This window comes from Amblyomma maculatum, chromosome 4 (assembly GCF_055883805.1).
Source record: "Amblyomma maculatum isolate TAMU_Amacu chromosome 4, ASM5588380v1, whole genome shotgun sequence".
NCBI lineage: Eukaryota > Metazoa > Arthropoda > Arachnida > Ixodida > Ixodidae > Amblyomma > Amblyomma maculatum.
The window spans coordinates 53,025,714-53,051,859 of record NC_139347.1 but is presented as its reverse complement, the minus strand read 5'-3'; the positions used below and the strand labels follow the sequence as shown (position 1 = coordinate 53,051,859).

Below are 26,146 nucleotides of genomic sequence, written 5' to 3'. Positions count from 1 at the left end.
GCTGAGAAGCGAAAGCGTTTCTTGCAATCAAAGTAGGTCAGAAAATTTGCATTGTTGAACTGTAGTTTTCTGTTGCTAAGATGTTTATTTAGTGCATATGCTCGTCCATCTAGCTCATCCAGACTTTTATAACATAAACATTTCACACTTCCGCTGGTTTCATTGGGCTGTCCTTCCTGGCTTCCGGTTCACTCGGTGCCGTAAATGGATATTGTTTGGTGACTGGGCGTGCACGATACAGTTTCTTTTCGATAGGTAAGTTCATTGTTAACATCTCTTTAGCGTAATTAGTGTCTGATTAGAAGACAGGAACTTGTTCGTCGCCATCTGGAAGATTGCCAGTGACCGAGCATTTTCTTCCTCTCTCGGTTCATTAGAAATTGCTGTCTGCTACCGCTCTTACCCATCTGTACTTTCGCACAGTGCTTTCTTGGGATCTTGAAAGCCTGGAACTGTTCTAAGAACTATTCCATTTTTAGGACAAGTGAAGCCTTGGCAATGGAGGACATCTTTCACTGGTGTCGTGAGGGAAACGCGTTCCAAGTGCGCGTTTGGCTCGACGACACCGAACATGACATGAATCAGGGGTGAGTCGAAAACGTTCGTCGACTTCCGTACGTACCGTGCAACATAGCTAATGCACGTATTAGAAGTCATCCGGGTTTGCAGCTAGTTCAGATCCTTACCCGTCTCTCGGTTTGTTCGTCAAGCATATTTTTACTTAGTTGTCGCTGTTTAAGAGACATTGAGGTTAACTTCCATTTTTGGCAATGTGCCGACGCGCCCACGCCAATCATTCGTTCGACGTCCACAGGCAGATCAATCTTACCTTGGCTTTGCATAGAGATGGATGTGCTTGCCTGTTCGCCTTTTCGACACACGCACAATCGATGCCGTCGGGGTTGTCGTCACGAGCTGCTAACAGCTTAATTAATTAATTTATTTATTTAGACATACTGTCAATCCACTGGGGATTTTAACAGGAAGGGCATTTAGTACAAAGCATATCAGGGTGAAAAGAACTGCATGGCTAAAAATGTCAGATGCAGAGGGCGGAGTCTCAAAATGAACTTAAAAGGTGAAACGATGGGAGTACAGTGTCACACTTCATTATACAGTTATACAGGGAAGATCACCGACGCCTGGCAAACATGATCACACTGATAGGTTAGGCGTGGCCCACATAGCATCCCACAGAAACAATATGAACGAAAAATGTAGCACTAAACATGAAGTTAACTATTTAGGATGACATTTGGAATATGTGATGATGACAGGAGGTGATTTTCAACAAGTTTTGCAAAAGTATCTAGTGATGTACTATTAGTGATGTGATGACGAAGGTTATTCCACTCTCTTACTGCAAGGGGGAAAAAGGAATATTTCAGGCAGTCAGTGCGGAAAGAATATTCTTTTGAGTGCAAATTAAAAGTTAGACGTAAATTACATGTCCTCGGTTGCTTGTAGCAGCGTGAAGAAAAAGAAAAGCCGATATTGTTGCAACAGCTGATCTGAATTTGTGGTTTTTCTGCACATGAGACCTGTGCGTGTTCACGGTGTGAGCGCAGAACTTGGCTTCCACAGGGACGACCACGGATTTAGCCCACTACACTGGGCTGCCAAAGAAGGCCATGCAAACATTGTGGACATGCTCATTGTCCGGGGTTCACGAGTGAATGCAACCAACATGGGTGACGATACAGCTCTTCACCTGGCTGCTGCCCATGGCCACCGAGACATAGTGCACATGGTGAGAGGACCGGCCCTTGCGCTCAGTTGCAAGTTCATTTCCTTTCTGTTGCTGCAGGAATTTATGATTTTTGCACAGTGCTGTTAGTTGTGGTACATCGTTGTGAAATGACTTTCATAGAATAGCACTGGTGTGCAGCCAGCAAATGAGCAGCTGTGTCTGTATACATGTCGCAATGATTGACCTTGCAAGTTTGAAGTTTGTTTCAAGTTATCAGACACTTGATGGACCCTTGAAAGAAAAGATGATTTATGAAAATCTCGAGAGATGAGCTAGACATATAGGTGGCAGATTTATTATTTTATAGTCACCTGTATGCTGTCATGATGCTCTTTGCACGCCACCTGTCAAAAATAAACTGGCTTATATGTGTCTTCTGCCATGATCATGTTACGACTTGGTGCTGCCTGCTCAGCTCAAACTTTATCGTAATGGTCAGTTTCCAGCGTTGTGCATCTCAAAGCATATGTATAGAACACTGCTGCGAGGCAAGAAAATGTATGTGGTGTGGCACAATACCGTTTGTAGTTCAAACTGAACACCGTAGCCACCGCACATGTCTTCACTGGGCATCACATCGAGCATGCTGTACGTCTCTTGCACTCTGTGTCGGTCTCGTACGGAAAAAAAAAAAAAATGATTTCCTCGCATTGCAGGGCTTCCAAATGTTTTTCTTTGTTTCAAAAATATATGGCACACACAAATGAAAGAAGCCATTCATTTGTGTATATATATATATACGTTTGTCATTCACTGTCTCATGCAATACCCCCACTTTCAAAGTACTTTTGAGTGAATAAATGAGTTAAATAATAAATAATAAGATAAATTTTATTAAAGCACCATTTTATGCAGCTTGCACTTCCAGAGGAAGCTTTAATAAAGGTCCTCTTGTTTACACATAGGCTACAGCCAGGCATGGATAAAACAGTGAAATTGTGGACATGCCAGCAACGTGTTTTTGCTTTCTGTGCTTTAACAATAGACTACTATTTCATGTTTTCACTGAATAAGATGTCTTGTACAACTGCAAAATGAACTTTCCTGGCTCAACCTTTGATAAAACCTAATTTGAGCCAAAAAATGTGGCAGAGTTTTTATGTAGTATGTGTAGAATTCACCACAAGTTTTACTGTGCCAGCACTAGAGCTCACAATAATCACTGATTTTGCCGATGACTGTCTTTCTGTCTGAAACTGCTGCCCACTTGGCAGCACTTTTGAGGTGAGAATCGAACTCACCGGTACTCTTCAGTCTCGAATCATACATACTACTATTAAGCCATAAGGGCACATTCGTACGGCTCGGTTAAAGTTAGGTTTTGTAGTGAAAGCTACACTGCGGTAGGTTTTCAAGACCTTGGGTGGCGGCAGCTACGTCGTGAAGAGGTATAGCTACGGTCTCCTCAGCCTGTCATGACATTTGAATTCACGTTACCTCTATGCCACGGGTAGGAGCTGCCAACTCGTGTCGCTCCTTTCAAATGAGAGGGTGATATCAGAATCAGCCTGCCAGAACCGTTTGCATTTTCATTACCCCTACGACACGCAGGCACGTCCATATGGCTCGATTGAAGCGTGACTTTATATGTGGGCTGGTAGCTTACGCTCTCGCGTCATACTCTTAAAGGATAAGCTTAATTGTGCCCAATAATGTAGCACCTTACACTGATAGGGTGTGATAGGGGAATAATGTAGCAGGCAAAAGAAGCTTCCGCCGTTGCTTTCACAATTCAATTAGGGTTAACCAGAGCTAAACCACAACTAATTGTTTTATATCTATGCTGGGTGGCCTTGATTTGACAGGAGGTGCCAACTTAGAACTTAGGCAGCACTTTTGAGATGGGGGTCAAACCCACCAGGACCCTCGGATACCAAATCAAACGTGCTACTTCTAAGTCATGCTGGCATGTTTGTCTGCCTTGGTTAAAATAGGGCTTCATATATGTGTTGAGTGATCTTTCACATAACCTGGTAGATTACTGCTTCATGCTAATGAGTACGTGCAAACCAAAACCAAAATCTCTCTGAAAACAAAAGCTCTAATACATCTAATTCACATTTCATCTAACTACGCTAAATCGGCCGTCGTTTTTAACACGTCAGCATTAAAGGCTCCGTTCACCGGAAAATCTGGTGCTGGCATTGTCATCATCACTGCTGCGAGTGAAAAATCGCCAGCATGGTGCTCACAGGTGGTAGCTTGCAGCTGACAAGGCTGCGCACTGACTTGATGTCGGGTTGCCTGACGTTATGTTTGGCAGGAGCTGCCAACTCAGGCCTGTCCTTTCACATGGGAGAGTAATATCAGACTCGGCCTGCCTTGCATTGTGAATTAGACACGTTACGCAGGTGCATTCATATGGCTTGGTTTAAGCGGGGCTTTATATGTTGGATGGTAGCCTACGCTATCGTGTTACATCCTTAAAGGCGGAGCTTAAGTGTCCCCCTTATTTTATTTTTTCCTGCGGTGCTGCCTTGAAGGCACTTTCACTACATGATATTAGCAGTCTGCCAATTTTGTATAGTGGAAATTGAAATTTTCTCTACTGTCTCCACTCTCATGTCTATGCTGTGAGGACATTCATCTTTTTGAGTCGCATTGTAGCTTTGGCTGCTGTGTTAGTGTGTACAATGGGCCCATCAGTAAGGTTGTTTTTTTTTTTTTTTTTTTTTTTTTTTTTTTTTTTTTTTTTCAGTTGCAATCCTGCCTCACAAGTCTTGTGTGTGATCTTTGTGCTTAACTGCATTTTATGTAAACTTACTCACAAAGGTCACTTTGCCTTCTGCTTGCACAGTTGGCATTCCTGTGTGCTCGTATCATCATCAGCCTGACTATACCCACTGCAGGGCGAAGGCCTCTCCCATATTTCTCCACTTTACCCGGTTCTGTGCTAGCTGCACCCACTTGACCCCTGTGAACGTCTTAATCTCATCCACCCACCTAACTTTCTGCCGCCCCCTGCTACGCTTTCCTTCCCTTGGAATCCAGTTTGTTACCCTCAGCGACCATCGGTTATCCTCTCTTCGCACTACATGTCCTGGCCATGTCCATTTCGTATACTGACTGCTTTACTCCAGGTTACATTGAAAGCATTTCCCCAAATATTGTTAATCTATGGCATAGCACTAACCAGAAACATGCGAAGGGTGTGATAGAATTGTGCATTGCTAATAATTTCCACATTGCATTAGTTATGCCAACCGAAAGAAATCAAAACCGATGCCTAAGTTTTCACTATTCAGTGTTGTAACTATTGACAGTTCTTTTCTGTGCATTGTGCAAGAGTGTTCAAGAGGCTACAGAATTTAGTAAAATCAAGTACTCAGTGACATCACACACAGACATCGGCTACAGAATGCAGTTATTGTATCCTCACTCCTGCTGGAACATCTGATGAACTATAGTGTGGTGCTCTTCTGCGTGCAGCTGCTCAAGCGGAAAATGGATGTTAATGCCATCAATGAACATGGGAACACACCACTGCACTATGCTTGCTTCTGGGGATACCAAGCGATAGCAGAGGTAATTTTCACTATCAATTTCATAATGGTTAAAAGGGGCAATAAACACTGCCATGTTGGCTCAGTGGTTAGAGAACTTGACTGTTGATCCCAAAGATGCAGGTTCGATCTCAGCCATGACGGCTGCTTTCCAATGGTGGTGAAGAGAAAGGTGTCCATGTATCGTGAGATGTCAGTACACGTTAAAGAACCTCAAGTAATGGAAATTTCCAGGGCACCTCTATTTTGGTGTTCCTCATAGGCTTGAATAGCTTTGAGACGTCAGGCCCTATAAAACCAAACCGAAATAAAAAAAACTATGAGGTACTTTTCTGTGCTCCTTCGACCTCTTGTCAGCCTTCATATATTGCGTTGCTTCAAGATAACACCTGTTGTGTAGCTGAAAAATTCATAGCTACCTTAGGGTCATTTAACTGATAGAACAAGGAAGCACGCTTACATATACGTCATTGGAACAGAAAAGAAAGGGCTCGACATGGTGACATTTGATTGTTTAAGCATTGTATCAGTCTTGCATCTGCTGCACCATGCCTTCTGCCATCCTACCACCATGGCTCAGGGGCGGGGTACGGAATGTGGGTTTTGATGTCCCCGAGCTGCACATGGACTGTGGGGGACAATCTAGCGGAAAGCTTTGGGTTAATTTTGACTGCCTTGTATTCTGTAATCTGTGCTCGCATCGCACAGCAGGGGGCCGTTTTTGCATTTGACCTCCATCAAAATGCACCTGCCGCGGTCAGGCTTTGAAATACTGTTACAGGTGGTGGATTAGAGATTGTGCATTCACATGGGCTTGATCTTGGCAACAGCAGCCATGTTTTGATGGAGGGAAGGCATGAAGGTGCCGATCCTCTGAGGTAATTACTCCTGTTAAGGAAATACATAGGGTTAAAATAATTCAGAGCCCACCTCTACAGCATCCCTCATAGTCCACTGTATTGTTTTGGCGCATAAAAATTTATTAGCCATTAGCAACATTAATGTTAAAGGGACTCGAGAGAAAAATAAAGCAGCTTAAATTGAACATGTTTTGCGTACAGCTTGAGCATGTTTGCAATGCACCTGCACTGGGCAAGATAAGCCAGATCACTACACCACTCTCTGATGAATGCAGGACTTGATTGCCAGTGGTGCCTTGGTATCCATAGCGAACAAGTACGGGGAAACACCCCTTGACAAATGCAAGGGTCACATGGGAATCCGCCTGAGAGGTGAGCCGATGCAATCAGAGTCCGTGCAGTTTTATGCCATTGGTGCATGTTTCGTATGTGCCAAGCACCTACACTGTGTATATATTTGACTTTTATTAAACAGAGCTAGCTGAACAGGCTGGTCAAGACTTGAAGAAAATTTACTACAAAGACCAGAATTGGCTTGGCACCAAAACAAGGACAAGTGAGTGTCCTTTTTCTTTAACTGCTATCTTCCTGAAAAGGTTTATTGCATTGCTGTCATTTTTTGTTGCAATAAATTGGTCCTCTCAGAGATCTCACAGGTGAAATGGACAAGTCCAATGCATAAAAAGTGTGTATACGCAAAGAAACAGGTGGGGAAAGGAATGTCTATAAGTAGAGGTAAAACATTGCTAAAGGTATGCCAAATTCTGTTTTTAAATGCAGTTTTAGCTGGTAAAATTATATTTCTGGAATGCATGTAACAACAAGCTGGCTATTCAGTGCTAGATACAGTAGGCTGCAAGGGACAACTCTTCATGTACCATGTGAAAACCAAGCATTTTTTCTAATTTCCTTTAAATATTTTTGTCTGTGAAAGCTACATTGATTACACTAGGACACAGCGCATCAAAATGAGTGTATTTAAATATGTTGTATGATATGGTTTTCAAGTAGAAATTTTAGGCAGTAATATGAATTTTTTTTACTTGAAATCAACCTTTTATGAAAAATTGTATATTATTTATCATATTGGGTTTGTAATGCAGAAAAAAAAAAGTTTCTGAAATTCAGAAATGTATTAAACTTGTTCTCTTGCACAAAGCTCTTGAAAGTTTCAATGCCTTGACTAGTAAACACCTTAATACGCCATAAAGTTATTTCCTGCCTTATAGAAACTAGCCCTCTTTTTTTTTTTTTTTGGAGCGTTATATAAAACAATTTTTCTCTCAACAGTTTTATTGAAAAATGCTAGAAAGTACAAGAACACCTCTGGACAGAAATGTTGTGAATAGTGTGCGATTGAACTGCAATTGTGTAATTGTAACACTGCAGAAAATTTAGAATAAAAAAATTCATTTAAGATGATAGTAAAACTTGGGTAGAAATGCAAATATCATAAAATAAAATAGTAATATGAAATTTTTTACTCAGAGATATTTGTAATTAAAGTGACTAAAGGTTACGCACAAAACTAAAAGTATAGTTGCACTTCAATAAGATTTCCAGATACAGAAGAAAACCTTCACTAACGAAGCCTAATATGTTAAAGGTGCATACAAATATCCAACAAGTACAGAAGAGCAGTGGATTACTTTGGGGACCTTAAGAGGAAGAAACCGGGTAACAAACTGGAATTACTCCAGTAGACGTGACATTCTTGGAGATGAGCAAGGCATTGGGAGACATGCCTCTGTGTTTGCAACCTTTTGATGGGCTGTTGGATTTTTTGGGAGGAAAGGCAGTGACAAGGTTCATTAACATGGTCATGTTCCACTAGCGGAGCTTAAGCATTTCCCAAACTTATTTTCCTTTTTCATAGAGCACAGCACACTTGTTCTATTTCAGGGGATGCCACATTGTCAAGGCACTCAGGCATTAACATGGATGAGTTGAAGTTCTTCCAGCAGATTGCATCAACCCCTTCTGGAGAGGTTAGGTTGCCTCGATTTCTCAGAATATTTACAAGATGCTTTTATGCTTGGCATTTTTTACCTTGCATATTCATTGCTTTGCATGATGAGCTTTTTTTCTGTTCCTGATTGACAAGCAATTTGTTTCATTTCTTGAAAAAGCAAAACAACACAAAAGGCAGCTTGAGCAGTTTAGTGCCAAGTGTAGCAGTTATGCTGAGGAAGCTGTGGCTTTTCACATTTTTCTGCAGACCTGGAAGGGCTCCTGGCAGGGAAATGACATTGTGGCCAAAATACTCAAGGTTGGTGAAGTGACACCGCGCATTTCGCGAGACTTCAACGACCAGTACCCGCGCCTACGCATCTTCTCTCATCCAAATGTCCTGCCAGTCATTGGCTGCGTCAACCGTCCTCCACACTTGATCGTTGTGCAACAGTACCTGCCACATGGCTCACTTTTCGATATCTTGCATGGATCTTCAGGTGTGTAGCACTTGTGTACGAATTGTTTGCTGTCGAGACCTTTGAGCATGATAAATTCACCTCTTAGGTTGTGGAGAGGGTAAAAGATGGGGAGTGAGTGAGATCACTGCATGCCACAGGCGCTTCAGATATAGCACTCTGATATGCAGGAGGAAAAGGATGCTGGTTTTCCTTACAGCTTTAAGGCGAATGATATGTATAAAACATTGCGCTCTTGGTTAAGCTGTATAAGTGCTACTGTGTGGAAGACCCAGTGCTATCTTGTGAATAGACATACAGAACACACTAGTATAACATCTCATTATGTCATTGCTGTTTTCATAAGAGGTAACCTCTTAGCCATGCTTCTCTCTGCCTAAATGCCTTGCAAATTTAAAATCAAATTCTTATGGATGCCACAACCTGAGAGTTAATGTGACTTTGCAAATGCAGAGATTGGCAGATAAATTTCATTGGTTATTTCACTTTGGATTCATTGAATTCCATTTTGTAGTATACTTCTGGGGCTCCGCTTTTTCTCATTATCTCACATTTAAATATGTAGAGGACTTGCTTCCATTATTAGACATTATTTTTGTGAACCTGTGTATGTCTGCCAGCTTTATTGGAATGTGTTATGTAATCACTTTTGGAAACAAGCACTAGCATTTCATGTGAGTGTGAACAGAAAGGTCTCGTGCTTCTTGCGTTCAGCAGGGTTTCCGGTACTGTGCAGTTACAAATATAGCTCTAAGAATCCTTTCTTATTTGCCATTGAAGGGTGCAGTTGTGTAGCAGGTTAACAAATGTCCAATATTGTTCTGTTGCTGCAGGTGACAAAATTTGTGGTTTGATTTGTGGCTAACGATAATATGCCTCATTACAGTGTCTTCATGTTAAGTAAACAAAAACAAAACATCTGAAAATGATTACAAGTGTTTAATAGTTAGCTGTGGTAAGAGAAAAGAGCCTTAAAAAAAATTCACTTTGCTGCTACTGTCCCTGCAGCATCTCGGTGTGCCACCAAGCTAGTTGACTGAGTCACAGAAGCCTCCATCAAAACATAAACATGCTGCGCTGTTTCTGGCACGCAGCATCTTGGCACGCTGCCGACGTGTGTGCTGTAGATGGTGCTAACAAGAGAACGGAACTGAGGAATGAGCTAAGAAAAGCTAATACTCTAAAAAGCGCCTATTTCTTTCAAAATGAGTTCTTTTCTTCCGTGTATGTCGCTAGCATGTGTTTGCTCTACATAGATTCATGCAATGTTTCAAGCATAAAAAAAAGCCAAGGATTGGTTTTTCTTTTTGTTTTTACAGATCGTTGCTCAAATATCAAGGAATCAAATTTAATGTTTTAAGTTAAGTACTCAGCATGAAGTCACTTTATTGGCTGTCCTGCTGTGTTGAAAAGAAGCTGTCAGAAATTCGGAGGGACACCTTATTACATTATACGCTGGCGGTGCAACAGTACTGCTCGCACAAATGCATAGCTGTCATAGGCATCTTTTTACTATTCATTCATGTGCACTCCCACGAGTGTGGTAGGTCACAGTTTATTTTATGTTCACAGTGGACACCCTCTGTCCACGTCTGGAGTCTAGATGCTGTCAGTGGGCTGTTTTTCCAGTTTTGTAACTTTGTGACATCACTGGTCTGGTGACATCACTTCCAGTCCTGGTAGTTGTGTGACTGCTGCTGCATCTTTTTTCCCCCAGTGGGCATCTAATGCTGTTGCATTAATAAATTGTTCTTTCTTTGTAGAGTCAGCGTAGCAGTGCACTTTTCACTTACTGCACGTGATTTTGGGCTGCATGCCAGTAACCTGCTTTGTCCATGCGACAGGGATGGTGGTGGACCAGGCGCAAGCACTCAAGTTCGCCATTGACGTTGCCCGCGGCATGGCCTTCCTGCATACCCTGGAGCCCATGATTCCAAACTATCAACTGAGCAGCAAGCACATTATGGTCAGTAGCACTGTCAGCACTTTCAGCCTGTTTTAATAATGTGCAAGCGTTTGTAATTGACCCCCTTCACCTTCACCCACACTCCCGCACGAACAAAAAAGAAAATAATTGCAGAATAGGCAGTCAAGGTCAGTTTAGTTCATAATTTACGATTTTTAAATGCTGCCCTCCTTTTCATGATTCTTAGGTTTTGGTCTGGTCTTGTACCAAAAACTTACAGCAAATTGTAGAGTAGAAATTTTTTGGGAAAAAAAAAATACTTTCTTTATGTGTGATCGATGAAAACAGTGAGCAAATTATGCTTTTGATGGTCCTGCTGCATTACGGATTCTGTAGATTTCTGACGCATGATAATTGGCATCGTGGTATCAGTTCAAATTACCATGAAAGTTAGAGATCGGAGGTTCTGCTGGCAGAAGTGCTACACTTTGGTGACCAACATTAAAAGCAAATGAAATAATAAATGTGGAAGACAGAAAAAAAAAAAGAAAATTTAGAAGGATGCTTAATCTTTGGCATAAGAATAAACGTCATAGCGCCTGTAACGCTGCCTTTTCATTTCACAATTTTTTATATTTGGTGTGGTTTTTGGGGAAAGGAAGGTACAATATGTGTCCCACTTTTTGGTGGATACCTACACACACAATTAACAGCATACAGTTGTAGGTACTCATGTCTTTAGTCCAAATCCCTGTCACAAACTAGCCTGCAGCTTGACCAGCGGATGGATGCTAAATGGGAGGCAAATCATGAAATCATCAAATATGAAATCATGTACATGCTTTCTTTCGACCTCGCTCTCCGATGCCAACCGGTCACTTTTTGAGCGGACGATCAGTGTATGCTGTCGCATAATAAGCTTTTGTGCTGATTTTTTTCATCTTTTACCTTTCCTGCAATTGCTATCGCTCAACTTTTCAGCATTTTGGAACAATTGATGTAGAATGATACTATTTGTTGAGCATGAATCCTGAGACGTTCAGGAATGTAATAAAGCTCTCTGTTATTCTATGTGTATATGCAATATACTTTTCGCAAGCCATTTTTTAAAGATCGTTTTCATGTAAATGTGCATGCTGAATTCCCTTTTCGTTTTTTTTCATGAGTTTTGGGAATATAAACAAAAAAAAAATAGAAATAATAACTTTGTTCCACAGAACAGGGCTTTGTGAACATGCAGACATAAAAACTTGGTCAGGTTTTTTTTAGTTACTTAACACCCTGGGCATTGCATTGCAGTGATGTTATTTGTAATTACTGACCAGTTATAATGGCTATCTTGAAAACAGATGCAATTCTAAAATTTGGTTGCATTTCCTTGTACAGTCTTTGTCAAAAACATGTGGCCCAAAGGCTTTGCACCTAAGCCTGGTAACGAGGCTTGCTCGACATCTCCAGCACTCAGTCTCATAGATGATGGCAGATATTGCCCTCACTCTTCCTGACTTTTCCTATACCAGTGTTGTTTCCAGGAGCCCCGTCACAGGGCTTAGAGGTAAACCCCTTGGGTCATATATTTTTGACAAAGACTGTACATGGCCTTCACCTAGCGTATAGTCCACACCTAGTATATTAAATTGGCCATTTTGTGCTCTATTGCGTGATACTGTAAAAGAAAATTCTGTATAGTCTGCAGCTATCAATACCTTGTAAAGTCTGCAATTTTAACTTTTACACATTTGTATTCTGTGATCTATGTATTAGAATGTGCAGTAAAAGTTATTTGTTGAACCACCAAAAGTTTGCTTTGGCAAATTGTGACTTCAGAGAAATGATGGTTAGGAAAAAAATGTGATAGTGCGTGAGCAGCATAGGTTTAAAGCAGTAATGCCACCATTTTTGCTAAGCTATACAGCTACAAAAAATATATATATATAAAACACCTAGCAACTGTGTATTAACTTGTCCATCGTGCCTTGTTGATCTTGTGATCCCAGAGCATCTCAAGCACTTTTTGTTCTGACTATTGGAATGCCAAGCGTACACCATAAACTGCTTCTCTTGTTTAAATCGCCTGCTTATTTACACTGAAATTTTATGCACAGATGGCATACAACGGTCTTTTCAATACAATATTTGGCTGACGTGCTTATGTAATGCAGTCAAAATTAATTAAATCTGTGTCATCTGCAACGTCGGCAACCCCAATACCAGCAGCTTTTTCATATCTGATACCAGTGGTGTCACTCACGAACGATAAAATCATTTTGTCCGGGCAGGCATTAACCAAACTCGGGGCAATCTGCAGAAGCACTATTTTGTGTGCTGAAAATTATTAAAGCAGTCAAGAAATCTCATAAAATGTGTTGCTTTCTTGACTATATTTGTGTGGCTCTTCTTGCACTAACTTTTTCAGCTTCTTCACTCATGGCGGTCTGCAGATTCTGTAATTGTCAGAGTGACTGCCTGTGCTTTGCTGGACTTGTACTCAATGGTTGAGCTATGCCTCCACTTGTTATTGACAGGTGGATGAGGAAATGACTGCCTATGTAAACATGGCTGATGCGAAGTTCTCTTTCCAAGAGCGGGGAAAAATGTATAACCCGGCCTGGTACTCACCTGAAGGTGAGCTGTACGCATTCGGTCATTCTGAACTCTGGGTGGATACTTTATAGTAACAAGTGCGGTGATTACAAATGCACTGTTGTTGTCATTCTTGTTGCTTCGTGGTACGGTCATTTGGAATTTTTTTGTAATGTCAAACACCTCTCACCATTGTTTGGATGCAAGTAAAATCAAATATCTGCATGGGAGGTGCAAGACATGAAAGGCAACCCTGTATTGCAATTCTAGTTGCACCTGTGCAGTGCGTAATGCATAATGAGTTGGTTTTTCTGGGAGGCTTTTTTTCTTTTTTTTTTTTTGCTTGCTTTTGGATTTTGGGACCAAGGATGTCTTCTCCCTTGCTGTCGTTTAATATTGCCAGCCTGCTGCAATGGCTCAGTGGTTAGATCACCCAGCTGCTGATCACGGGGAGGCAGGTGCAATCCTGGCTATGGCCGCCATATTTTAACCGAGGCAGAACTCAAAGTGCCCATGTAATATGGAATGTTAGGGTACAATAAAGAACCCCAGTGGTGGAAATTAACCTGGAGCGCTTTACTATGGCAATCCTCATAGTCCATGTCTATGTGGGACGTTAGACCCTATAAACCAAACCAATATGGTCATATTCCTTATCCCTCTAGTCTAATGTTGTAGTTTTTCACCTCGTCTTATTCTAATATGTATCACACAGTCTGGCTGTAAAGCCGACCTCTATGATAAATTGATAATAAGACACTGGTGCAAACATATGAGGGTAATTTTACTGGCTTTATGAAACTGTGCACTGTTAAGATTTTCAAGTCTTTCAAGCCACCTTTATTTTATGATTTCTACGAGCAACATTATGCTGCAGCTTCGCTCTAAGCTGCAGCATTGCTGACATTTTTAGAGAACCTGCAGCTCAGTTTTGACTGGCAAAGTGCTTTTGTTTATCTGGCAAGGCTTGGAGCACTGCACACATCATTCAGTCCTCTGTGAAAAGTATCTGTATGCCTTGCTAGGGGTGGGCTGCATCTCATTTTAAGATACAGGTTCGTGCATATTACACCAGCTAAACTTTCTTTATTTCACAACTTGGTCTGTCTGCTGATACAACTTTTCGCTGGTTTAATTTCTTACTTTATGAATGTGGTTGCTGCAGCACTACAGAAGAAGCAGGATGAAATGAACTGGAAGGCTGCTGACATGTGGAGCTTTGCCATACTGTTGTGGGAGCTGGCAACGCGCCAAGTTCCCTTCGCTGACCTGTCTCCAATGGAAATTGGCATGAAGGTATGCGACAGCTGCTTTTCCAGCAGTCCTGTTAGGGCTACGTAAATGTGGCACTCATTATTCTTTTTTGCCTTTGGCATGCTCTTATGCTGTCCGAGAGCTCCAACGAACTAGACCCTATTCACTTTTTATATTCACATACATAGTGAGCAGTTGGAGCATAGGGGACTTTTATTATTATTGTATTTTTTTCATGTGAAGTAGTATTGTAATAGTGGAGATAATCAATCGGAAAGCAGAAGAAACAACCACATGTCACCTGTAGGATCCGAACCCAAGAACTCCAAATTTCCCACTGGCTACATGTGATTGTTTCTTCTTCCATTTTCTGATCAGTCATCTCCACGATTACATCACTACGTCACATTGATTAACAAGGGAAAAAAAAAAAAGTCCCCTTTGCTCTCTTTTGTGTCAGTGGCTGCTGGCTTCCTTCTTATGTATGTTATGTCATAACGAAGTGCCTTATTTTAACTTCCTTTGTTTGCTGATTAGCATAACAAGGGCATTGAATCTAGTGGCCCTGACATCGTAGGTAGGGTAAGAGGGTTATTACACAGCTCCCACTCTCCCCATTGGAACACGTTTCTATGTGATGCTTGCGGTACCACAGGACATTCCATTTTTGTCGCTGTCGAGGATGAAGGCGCTGGCAAACACACTCATGGGTAGGTTACACATAACATAAATGCCTAAAAAAGCGGAACATTAAAACCGCCGTCGCTAGCTCAGCCGGTAGAGTATTGGACATGGGAAAATTTTCTGTACAATTGTCTCCTTTACTTTAAAATGTAGTAATGCTGATGTATTTTTTCTGCTGAAGCAGTTATGTGCTTACCATCTTTGCTGCACACAAATTTTTTTGGTTTAGACAGCTTTGTTCAGACTGCAGACAGCTTTTATGCTTGCACCCGCTCTCACTGACATCTTTTATTTAGAGTGTTAGCTTTTATTAGTTTATTCCTCAGTTTCACGCTGTTATTGTTGGCATCTGCAGCATCACCTGCCATGGTTGATGTGTAGCAAAGTGGAGAGGAAAATTCCCCTCTCCTTTTTTGGTGAGATGAAAGAAGGGTAACGGGAGAGGCAGGAGGACGGGGGCGACAGATGGCGACAGTGGCTTGGCTACCCACCTTGGCTGTGGTTGATTTGGAACAATACCGCTGAATAACTGAAGTGTGCACTTAGGCAGTGCAAATCTGGCTGTGCCCATTTGGGAACAAGCTTAATTTCGAACAGCTCAGCCTGCAAAGGTGGCTTGTGTTACCACATTCACACGGAGGTTCCAATTGAAGCTTGTGTGCTCTTACCAGAGTGTCTAAATAGATGTATAGGTTTACTATCACTGCTATAATCGATTTCTAAAGAAATTCACTTCAGACTTTTCATGCAGTTTATAGACAAGTTTGGATCGACCAATGGCTGTTTGACTTTGTGAGAACAAAATAAAAAATAAAATAAAACATGCCTGTGAAAAAAATGCTCTGATGTAACGCCGTGGCAACTGTTAAAAAATTTGCATTACTGACTCGTGACTGTCCTGTAAATATTTTTTTCGCTGCAGGTGGCTCTGGAGGAGCTGCGAGTAACCATCCCTCCAGGCATCTCGCCTCACATGAGCCGACTCATTCGTATCTGCATGAATGAGGATCCAGGCAAGAGGCCCACGTTCGAGATGATCCTGCCCATCTTGGAAAAGATGAAACACTAAACGTGGTGCACATTTCACCCACAAGCAGCATTGCGCTGCATATGAGCCTGCTCACCGAGGCTAAAACATTGCGGTGTTGCCTTCTGCTTCGCTCACTACAGTTCGAATTATGCTGTTTTGAGCCATGACACCAGCCAACATGGCATTACTCTAAAGGAAGTTGGTGCGTTTTGTACTCTGAATGTGGCCTCATGGATAATGTCATTTCTGCATTGTCTGCTCGCAGTCAGTGTGCTGTGACTGAAGGAGAGTAAAAGTACAAGCAGATGCTGAACACAGCCCTTGGTTAGTCACCTGATCACGCATATGCTCTAAGAACTATGAAGGAGGTCAGTGTTAACACATCATCTGCTGTTATGTTGGCATCTGCTGCTGTGCCACCATCAGACTGCTAACAACTAAGTGCCTAGCATGCTTTGTTCTGTGGCCTCATCTTATTTGGCTAATGAAGGTCGACAAACTTCATGACTTGTGTAGTTCTTGTTTGTCTGGTGCCTAAAAATTGCAAATTAGGTGTTCATCTGAAGGTTTTCAGCTTTCAGGAACACTCCCACTTTGAAGCTTGCTTGTGCCTTATCAGCCTTGTGAAAAGAGGGCATTGACTAGTGCTGATTCATGTGTTTATCTGATGACTCTTTCTCTTTCACTGCCTATTTCTTTTCAGCTTCGATGCATTTGTGGCACCGAATTCTTCTATGGCAGCATGAGTGCTGGGGCCATGTCTGCTTTCTGAAACAAAACGCCATTGTAGCATACAGGCTGTCTTGGCCAGAAAATGGTCTGAACTAATTGTGTATACCGTGACGCTGTTAATTGCTTGTTGGAGGGAAGTGCCCTAGGTACGCTAAGAAGCAGTGTACTCTATATTTTAAGTGCTCTTATTGCTCCATTTTGTAAACTAACGCAATTTCAAGCCTTGCATCTAAGGCTGCAGTGGCAACAGTGGGCAACAGTGTTAAAGATTGCACCTAAATTGGTCCAGTAGTTTTACCTGAAAACATGTGTCATGATTTTTGGTACTGTCTTTAAAAATAATTATTTTTCACTGCAAAACTTCCCGATGTAGTATACTTTTCTTAGTTTGGTAGCCAGTTTAGGCTTTAAAGCTCTTGCTTAATAACTACTCAAACACATGAAGTATGTTTGTCTGTTACAGATGCTGGTATGCTTTGCATTCAGAGACAGTAGTAGGGACAAACTTACTAGTCCAGCTGCACAATCTTTTGACTTTGCTGCACGGCAATGTCAGAATTTGAATTACATCATAACCGAATACAATTAGCTTTGTAGTTTGTGTTTTGCAAAGAAGTCATGTCCTATGCAAGGTAACATTTTTTTAGCAATATATTTATGATGACTTGTATTGTGTGCTTAACATATTTTAGCTCATGGTCACTTGTGCTGTTAACTCCTCGAGATTTTAGTTTTCATTGCTGTCTTCTTCATCAGTAGGATTTTAATTTTTAGAAAACAGGAGGCATTGCATATAATCTATTGAGAAAAAAAACCATTAACTGTATGGCTAACATTGTTGTGCTATTTTTGTGTACTTTTCTGTCACAGTAGTTGATGTTGTGACAGAATGCTGCATTTATTATATATGAGGAAGCACACTGCCAAAATACTACTTGTACTGTTGTTATGAGAATAAACTGTTGCTGTTAATCCATGGATAAAAGAATGCATATCATTAGCATGTTATTCTGCATTTATTTTTTTTTTTACAGTCTTTGACACATACACACACACAGACAGAATGCCAAAGGCAAAATCAGAATGGGCCTGCTTCCATAGTGTAGCCACAGCTTGAGCTGCCTTAGTTGTGTAGACCTACTCATGTTATCTATCTGTGCAAGCCACATGACCTCTCCAAATGATAGGCTATGATGCTGGGCCCTTATTCAGAGTTTGCGTTGTTATAAACACCCGGTTCCGGCATTTTGACCAATTAAATGACTCGAGGTCACGTGAGATAGCGACACTTCGATAACGACGCAAACTCTGAATACGGGCCCTGTGCTCGCATTCCGAGTTTGCGTCGTTATGGAAGTGTGGCTATCTCAGGTGACCTCGAACCATTTGATTAATGGAAGCGCCGGAACCGGGTGTTTCCACTACAGAACCGGAAGAGGTGGCAACCTCATGTTCCGGAGTTTCCACCAATCAGATGACTCGAGGTCCGGGAGATAGCGACACTTTCGATAACGACGCAAACTCGGAATACGGGCCCTGAACCGCGCGGCGCCGTAAGTAGAGAGAGGTTGTGGCTGTAGGAAGAAGGAAAAGAAAATGCACAGGCCTGCTATTGGCTCTGTAGCTGAGCCACCTCCACAGCTGCCTCGTGCAGACAGAAGAGAAAATAGAGAAGAAAGAAAAGGAAGAGGGAGAGAAAGACGCGCGGCAACAACAGCCGTTGTCCACCACGCTCGGGTCTGCTACTGGCTCTGTAGCTGAGCCACCTCCGCTGCCTGGTGCGGACAGAAGAGAGAGGCACTGATTTATTTATTTATAGGAAGGGAAAGGCGCGGTAACTGTCTCACTTGTTTTCTGTGGACACCGCAACCGCGCCGTAAGGGAAGGGAGGAAGGTAGGAGTGAAAGAGAGAAAGAGGAGCCGTAGTGGAGGGCTGCAGAGTAATTTAGTAATTTCGACCACCTGGGGATCTTTAACGTGCACTGACATCGCACAGCACACGGACGCCTCTTCGTTTCGCCTCCATCGAAACGCAGCCGCCGAGGTCGGGTTCGAACCCGAGTAGGACAGAAGAGAAAATAGAGAAGACAGGAGAAGAAAAGGGAGAGAAAGACGCGCGCCAGCAACAACAGCCGTCGTCCAACAGATAAAAATTCGGTGGCTGGCTAGCCCCCACCGCAAGCGGCGTACGACCTACCGCCGCAGCCCCGTAGGGCCAGGAACTGCCCACCGCTCTCCGATTGATTTATAGGAAGGGAAAGGCGCGGCAACTGTCGCATTTGTTTTTGTAGACACCTCAACCGCGCCGTAAGGGAAGGAAGGGAGGTGGGAGTGAAACTAATTGGTTTATAGGAAGGGAAAGGCGCGATAACTGTCTCACTTGTTTTCTGTGGACACCTCAACCACACCTTAAGGGAAAGGAAGAAGGTGGGAGTGAAGGTGGAAAGAGAGAAAGAGGAGTCGTAGTGGAGGGCTACGGAGTAATTGGAGTAATTTCGACCACCTGGGGATCTTTAACGTGCACTGACATCGCAGGAAGTGAAACTCTCCCGTGCGGACAAAAGAAAAACTGATTTATTGCACTGATTTATTTATAGGTAGGGAAAGGCGCGGTAACTGTCTCACTTGTTTTCTGTGGACACCGCAACCGCGCCGTAAGGGAAGGGAGGAAAGAAAGTAGAGGAGAAAGAAAAAGTAGAGGGAGAGAAAGACACGTGCCGCAACAGCCGTCGTCCACCACCTGATGGCCAGTATCAGCCACCCTTCACCACCATCCTTCGTCCAAGTGGAGAGAGGAAGGTGGGAGTGAAAGCGGAAAAAGAGAAGGGGCGCAGTAGTGGAGGGCTCCAGACTAATTTCGACCACCTGGGGCGGTGTGCCCTCTCCTTATAGTTACGCAGTTACGCGCTGCCGTTATAATGGGGGCAGGGGATTGTGAATTCCCACATCGTATATAAGCATTTGCTGATGTGGCTGACGAAGATGCTAATGTGTAAAAAGCCGCCAATATCCAATTCAAAACACATGTCATGACCTCAATGACATTATGTTATGCGGTGAACAACAGGAATCATGACTAAAAGGCACAGGTTGGTAAATACATTTTGCTTGCTTAACGCTTTTATGTCGATCTCGGCCAGTGCCCGTCTCGTTTCGGAGTTTCGGTTTCGGGGCCAAAATGCGAAACCATGTGCGAAACAAACGCTAGCTCTGCAAAGCCATACCGTAGACCTCGGTGCCATAGACTTTGATACCTTGAACTTACAAGTACCAACAACTCACAAATTGTTAACGACTGAAAAAAAGAATGAAATTGATGCTTTTAGCCATTGAAGCAATGCTTTAGCCTTAGCGAACGAAGCAGACGACAAAAGGGAACATTGCAGGGAATGCAAAATGCAAACAGCGCTTGCAGCGCCGCTGCGAGCCAAGGCTGCGAGCCACCGTTATGCAACCGTCGCGCCGTCGCCACCGTGCTTAGTTCTGAAACCGTCAGGAGGCGACAGCGGTGATTTCTAACCCTAAAAATGGTGACGACCTGTCGGAGCGGTCGTGCTCAGTGCGGTCGCGAAGATTTGTCTTTGTTTACGTAGTATTTGCAACGAAATGCCGTGAAAAGTGAGATGTTCGTTGTCTATTTGTTTTAAAAATGACCTAGGTACTCTTCTTTTACTAGTTCTTTTTTGAGTACGGAGAAAAATACCAGCTGGGTGAACAGGTTATCGCTGACATCGCGCCGAAAGTCTTGTGTTTGTAGCGCGTCATTTATATCTAAAAATATAAAGTAGCAGGAGTGTCCGCCAATATACTCGCAGTCAACACACAGTCTTATTGTTGACGGATTTGTAAACAGCAGGAATACACATGTAAACATGCCGAAAGCAGACGAGCAACCTTTCACCGCTTGCATCGGAACTAAACTAACGCGCGTTCTTTGCTTTTTTTCGCAATTACTGCAGCAATTGTCGTCGTTCTGTAGCTTGAAATACTCATTTGCAAAAACGATATAGTTTGAGGCATTTAATTTTACTTCTGATCTTTGCTTTAGTCGGCCAGAAACCATGGACAGTGGTGACGAGGATGGAGAGCCGGACATGGTCCTGACAGGATTCTTGTTTGGAAACATCGATGAACACGGAAGGCTCGAAGATGACTTCCTGGATCCGGTGAGAGGCTAGGTTTTGAGTATTTTGGCAACTGTATTAACGTTTCTTGATTGTTTGGCGTGAGGCCCATTGCGAATGATTACATGCACCATCATGATTTTTGCCTTGGCTGTTAGTGAACTTTGGTTCAACTCCTTGTAACATGCACCCTGCCTTAGGAGTCAAAGCGGAGCCTGCACCAGATCACCCACCTTGGCATCGGTAGCATGTGGAAAGAGATCACCGAGGATGTGGAAGCTGAAAGTTCCCAGGATGGGCATAGCCCCCGTGGCGGAGATAACGAGGAGTCTTCACAGAGTGATGAAGGTGACGTAATGACCGTGCATGTTCGCGAAGTTTTCGAAAGTGCTGCTGTAGCCACTGGAAAACATTTCGCAACTACTTTATGGTTCCGACTTGTACTGCTATTTCTTCAGTGCAGCCGATATTGATTCAATAAGAGTTTCTCTAGCGTTTTGTTTGCCTCATCCCTTGCAGAATATTCGAAGAAGTTGCCATCGTCAGTGGACTACTTCGATTTCGAAGAACTCGCAGACGATGACGATGATGAAAAGAAGGAGGCCACTATTGACACATCAGTGCTCGGTAAGTGGCTGCAAGTTTATTTAGGTTTCTATATGCTTTGTGAGCAGAGAATAATGCAGGAAATCAGTGCTCAAGATGTCGATGGGATGGCTTATAATGTTTTTTGCCAAGTATTCATACAAGAAAGTGCATATCTTTCACAGCACAAGTAATTGAGCGAGCATACTGGTATTGGCCGTGTAATACCTCTGTCACACGAACACTTTCGATCCTCACTGAACTCGATCTAGATTGAGGCTTTCAAAAAGGATTGAAGCGTCCGGTGATACATGGACATTTTCAATGAGCATTTAAAAATTTTCTTCGTGGTCTGTCGTCTCTCGTCTGCTGTCAATCACAATGAGCCTCTAAAGGAAACGGGAGATTGGGGTAATGATTGCGCGATTTCAGCGTACACAGCAGCATTTCGCTTTTGGCGCCTCAGGTCACTTTCCCAGCAGTCGATGAGTGCTGCAGTTTCTCTTTCGCTTCACAGTTTCCACGCCGGCGCAGTCGAAGAGGACGCCATCTTTGCTTGCACCAGCGGTGGACCATAGTGTCGAGATTATAAAATTAGCTCACAAGCTTAATGTTCTACGAATGTTCTAGCAATGTTCTAAAGATGTTCTATCATGCCTTTTAATACACTTATATGTTATTAATTCGTTTTCAAATTTTAGAGCTCGCTGTTGACGAGGGCGTCGATGACTGCTTTCGAGTGTGCTTGAAATCTCGAGTGGTTGAGGAAGCAGCTTCGAGTCAAGCAGGCTCGAGCTCGATTGCACTTGAAAGTTGCCGTGTGACAACCACGATCTGCATTGAGTTGAGTGCAGATCGAGTTCAATGATAATTGAAACTGTTCGTGTGACAGGGGTATAAGATCTGCAGCCTACCCAAATACTTCATTTGATGGGACGCAGTGTGGATCTTGAAAATATCTGAGACCCACTATTAGACACCATCACTCTTTACAGCTTCTTATCAACACTAACATGGACAAATGAAACTAATTTTGTGTGAGATCATCCACTGAATCTCTGCATACAGGCTGCATAGGGTTTGTGCAAACGTGTCACTACTGTCCCAGAATATGCAAAGCTGCTGAGTTTGGGTCTTTATTTGAAAGATTGTTCACGTGGAAGATTGTTCATGTGCAGAAACCCTTTCAGCTTTCTTAGGTCTGACCCAGGAGACCAGCATCACTTGCATGCAGTTCTGTGGAGTCTGCTATCATGGAAAAATTACTTGCTATTTTTAAGGAGAGGCATGCAAAGAAGGGGCATAAATATAATTTCGCTCTAGTGAACTTTGTGTGTAAACTTGCCTTCTGCTGCGGCATCTTCCTTTAGGGCCCGATCTGGCTGAAGAAAATGACACTTTCGAGGGTGCATTCCAGCGAATGCTGTATGCTTGTCGTAATCAAGGTATTATTAATAACCCTGTGGTTTTGCACCTAATTGCACTGTGTGTATTTTGCACCCGGAGGAGAAATGACCTCTATGGCCTTTATGCACTGCACTGTGTGTGGGTTTCTCTGTGTACGGTGCGCCTGATGCATGAGACTGGGCTGAGCTTGTTTATGTTTGTCTTAAGAGAATGCATCTGGAGGAAAGTGAACAATAGGACATGACAAAAGTATGAAGTGTCATCCTGTCTTTCTGTCGAGTGGGCATTACTGTGAAGTGCTGTATATGTCAATGAGTTCTAATGGCATCCGCTTTAAAATGGCAGTGGCCAGTTTAAGTGTACTTTGTTGGAATTTATCTTTCATTCATTATAAATTCCAATTTATTTTAGCTAATCCATAATGAAGGGGCAACTGCACATTAGTATTCACCCAAGCACAGCTATACAGGTACAAAGGAAAGTAATGCGATTTTCATGGAAGCTTCTCGTTTAAAGAAAAGTTTTTAGTCCAGTGTTCATACCTAGGACTGGGGCTGTTGCTTTACTGACTGAGCTAACCAGGAAGGCTGACAGATGGCAGGATGAAGCCAAATCGATCTACTTGAAGCATAGCTGATTAGTTGTCAAATTATAGACATATGACAACATTGTAGGCGTATTGCCACACTTGGGCGCGTGATAATGAGTTGAGTAATCATTCCGTTACAAATTTACTTCACCTTGTGTAATTTCCTTACACATATTGGATTAAATATAGATATAGTTTCTGCAATTATCTTTTTATATTCTATTCTTGAGCCCTGCAGCTGGATTAAAAAGGAGTGTCATATATTGAGAGATGGATAGTATTTATAATTTCATAAAGCTCCCTTGAAAATAAGCTGCTTGCAAAGAGTTCTCATGAGAAAATTGTTATTTCAGTTGGCCCACTGTACCTATTACATGTGCCTTTTGCGTGAGCACTGCTGTAGGGCCTTCAAGTGGAGAAGTTGCTTTTTTTAGCACTCTGGTAGTAAGGCATTGGGGCAGCTCTTCATTGTTCACTATTCTCCAGACTAAAATGTCGCCTTCCCTCTTTGTGTCTGTGCTGGTTATGCACTTTTGTTTTCTGTGGTGTGTATTAATGCAACAGCATTAAAGTTCTGGTTCTCCAGAAAATCTGGCATCAGTGTTCTAAGCAAAAAAAATCACAGGTATGCTTTTGGCAGATGGTAGCTGGCAGGTGACATGGCCAGGCACTAATTGGTTGTTGGATTGTGTGACATCACAAGACCATATGGCATGGCCGAATTGGCTGAAGCTGACAACTTAGGCAGTCGTTTGGAGAGGGGGGGAGGGTAAATTGTACGGTGTACAGGCTGGTAAAGGCCGATTCACACGAGGTACCGTCTGTCTGCGGGCTGTGTATTACATGTTCACAGGTCACTACTACGTGAGGCATGCTGTCAACCTGCGGGCTGGTGAAACGAGAAGTGTCAGTTCGCTTTTGTAAACGGGGTTTAGCGGCGGGCCGCGAAGGTGTTCGTGCTAGGTTTGGCAACCAGCCTATTCTTTCCAGAAATGGACTTCCTTACTGCAGGCACGCAGTTTGCAACTGCAGTCAGTTTGCAACTGCAGTCAGTTTGAAGTCAGTTTGCCATTTTGCGACTACACTGCTGCCTTGTAATTAACTGATTGTTCAGGATAGGGGTGCGGAGGAGGGAAAGTTGGTAAGCCCGAGGTGCGTGCGATAAAAGCTCATCTCCTTCCTTTTGGTGCTTCTCAGCGTTGCCAATAGGTTAAAAGTAGTCTAGAAATTTTAGTTCGTCCAGTGCATCATCTTCTTTTTTGGTCTGCCGAGTCCGCTTCACAGCATCGGATCGCAGACCACTTTGCAGGGACATGTGAACACGTGATGCATGGCTTGTGGTCCGACGGACCTGCGTGCGAGTCGGCCTTAAAGAGGAGGACTTTGTATTTATGTCGGGTGGTCTTAAACAAAATATAGTAATAATATAGTAGCTTAACACTGTATGTTAATGAGTGTGTGTAAGATAGGAGAGGCAGAAATTAAGGAATCAGCGATTAAGCACATAGCAAAGTGCATTTACGCGCAACAGGCATCTGCAAGGAGAGTCTTAGACAGTAGCTATTAATGCTGTTGCTTCACATCCTTAAAGGTGGAGTTCAAATGTCCCCTAATTTTTGCACTCGTGTTGTTGTGAGCACTTCTTTATTTTTGTATTTTGCTAGTATGTGACTTTTGGATAGGCCAGTAACTGTGACACTCAAGGGCAGTTCTTGTTACACACAGAGCCGAGAAGTGAGGATAATGCAAAAGTCAAAGATCAGGAAGAGGCCGTCAAGGAAACGTCTGAAGATTCGCAACTGATGCCACCACCACCAGTTCCGGCCCTCCCACCAGACGGTGCAACTGTTGAGAAAGATTCCAGCAAGGGAACTGAGGAAGCCAAAGAAAGTGAAGACGATGACTCGTCCTCGGCACCAAAGCGCAACCTCGACACCCCTCTGGCAGCCATGTTGCCGTCCAAGTATGCAGACTTGGATGTCACCGAACTCTTCCCAGAGTTTCGACCTGGCCAGGTAAGTTCTTTATTTAACTTCTTGCTGAAATTTAATATCCTCGTTGCTGGAGTTGGTTTACAATTTGCAACCGTGCGCACTTTTGTAGTTGTAGCAGCAGTTCCTTGCCATGGTTCTGAAAGTGCAATGAAATATTGTTATGGTGTGTATGGAGCTGTAGGGAAGGAGATGGTCATTTTTGAGTTTGCAGCTAAGGAAGAGCCCCTGCTCCCAGGGCTGCTTTGTCCGGCCACACCTGTGACCTTGGACAACCAGTGTAACTGCAAAGGATAGCAGCAGGCTAAAAGGATCTCACTGTTGACAGCCATCTCAGTCGCGTGGGCAGAGAGACAGGCAAGCTGCACAAGAGGAGCATGGTTACCTGGGAGGAGTTCTCCCAGCTCCCCACTTAGTTCCCACCCATTTACTCACCTTGGCTTCAGTGCAGTGTCTCTCCTCCACTGTCCACATGCCACTGAACTCCATGGATGAGGGAGGGCGGGTGAGTTAGTGGATGTGTCGACTAAAGGAGGACTCCCCACTCCACATTAGTACAGTGGGAAGACAGCCTAGACAGCATTAGTGTACGAGAAAAGTGGTTCTCCACTGCCATGGCATGAGAACTAAAGAGAACCATGCACTGTAGCAGAATATACACTTGGATTCCTCCGGCATCATCACCTATGTGCATGGACAGTGTTCATTTAGCTACAGTT

At 43.0% G+C, this 26,146-nt stretch overlaps 2 protein-coding genes across 5 annotated transcripts in view; both read left to right on the top strand.

Annotated features, from left to right (window-relative positions):
- The first annotated feature begins 97 nt into the window (after nt 1-97).
- Nucleotides 98-17,719, top strand: Ilk (integrin linked kinase). The gene is made up of 12 exons (XM_084601459.1): nt 98-255; nt 480-587; nt 1,585-1,750; nt 5,180-5,275; nt 6,389-6,485; nt 6,589-6,669; nt 8,016-8,101; nt 8,332-8,563; nt 10,387-10,508; nt 12,974-13,073; nt 14,197-14,327; nt 15,892-17,719. The coding sequence occupies exons 1-12, from the start codon at nt 98-100 to the stop codon at nt 16,036-16,038; spliced, it is 1,524 nt and encodes a 507-aa protein (XP_084457585.1). The 3' UTR covers nt 16,039-17,719.
- Nucleotides 17,720-20,195: 2,476 nt separating this feature from the next.
- The window catches only part of Taf1 (TATA-box binding protein associated factor 1), a 63,242-nt gene continuing 57,291 nt past the window's right edge, over nt 20,196-26,146 (top strand). For 2 of the 4 annotated variants that reach the window (XM_084601448.1, XM_084601451.1), the window contains exons 1-6: nt 20,196-20,349; nt 20,780-20,897; nt 21,056-21,203; nt 21,375-21,482; nt 22,811-22,885; nt 25,162-25,451. In XM_084601448.1, the coding sequence (XP_084457574.1) occupies nt 20,793-20,897; nt 21,056-21,203; nt 21,375-21,482; nt 22,811-22,885; nt 25,162-25,451 (726 nt within the window). In that variant the 5' untranslated portion in view covers nt 20,196-20,349; nt 20,780-20,792. Of the gene's footprint in view, nt 20,390-20,779; nt 20,898-21,055; nt 21,204-21,374; nt 21,483-22,810; nt 22,886-25,161; nt 25,452-26,146 lie in introns of all 4 variants that reach the window. The other 2 variants (XM_084601449.1, XM_084601450.1) reach the window with 2 other exon arrangements.

Coding starts and splice junctions, on each gene's coding strand:
- Ilk (XM_084601459.1), top strand. CDS start 98: ATGCTCGTCCATCTAGCTCATCCAGACTTTTATAACATAAACATTTCA. Junction 5,276..6,388: donor GATACCAAGCGATAGCAGAG/GTAATTTTCACT, acceptor TGATGAATGCAG/GACTTGATTGCCAGTGGTGC. Junction 6,486..6,588: donor CATGGGAATCCGCCTGAGAG/GTGAGCCGATGC, acceptor TTTATTAAACAG/AGCTAGCTGAACAGGCTGGT.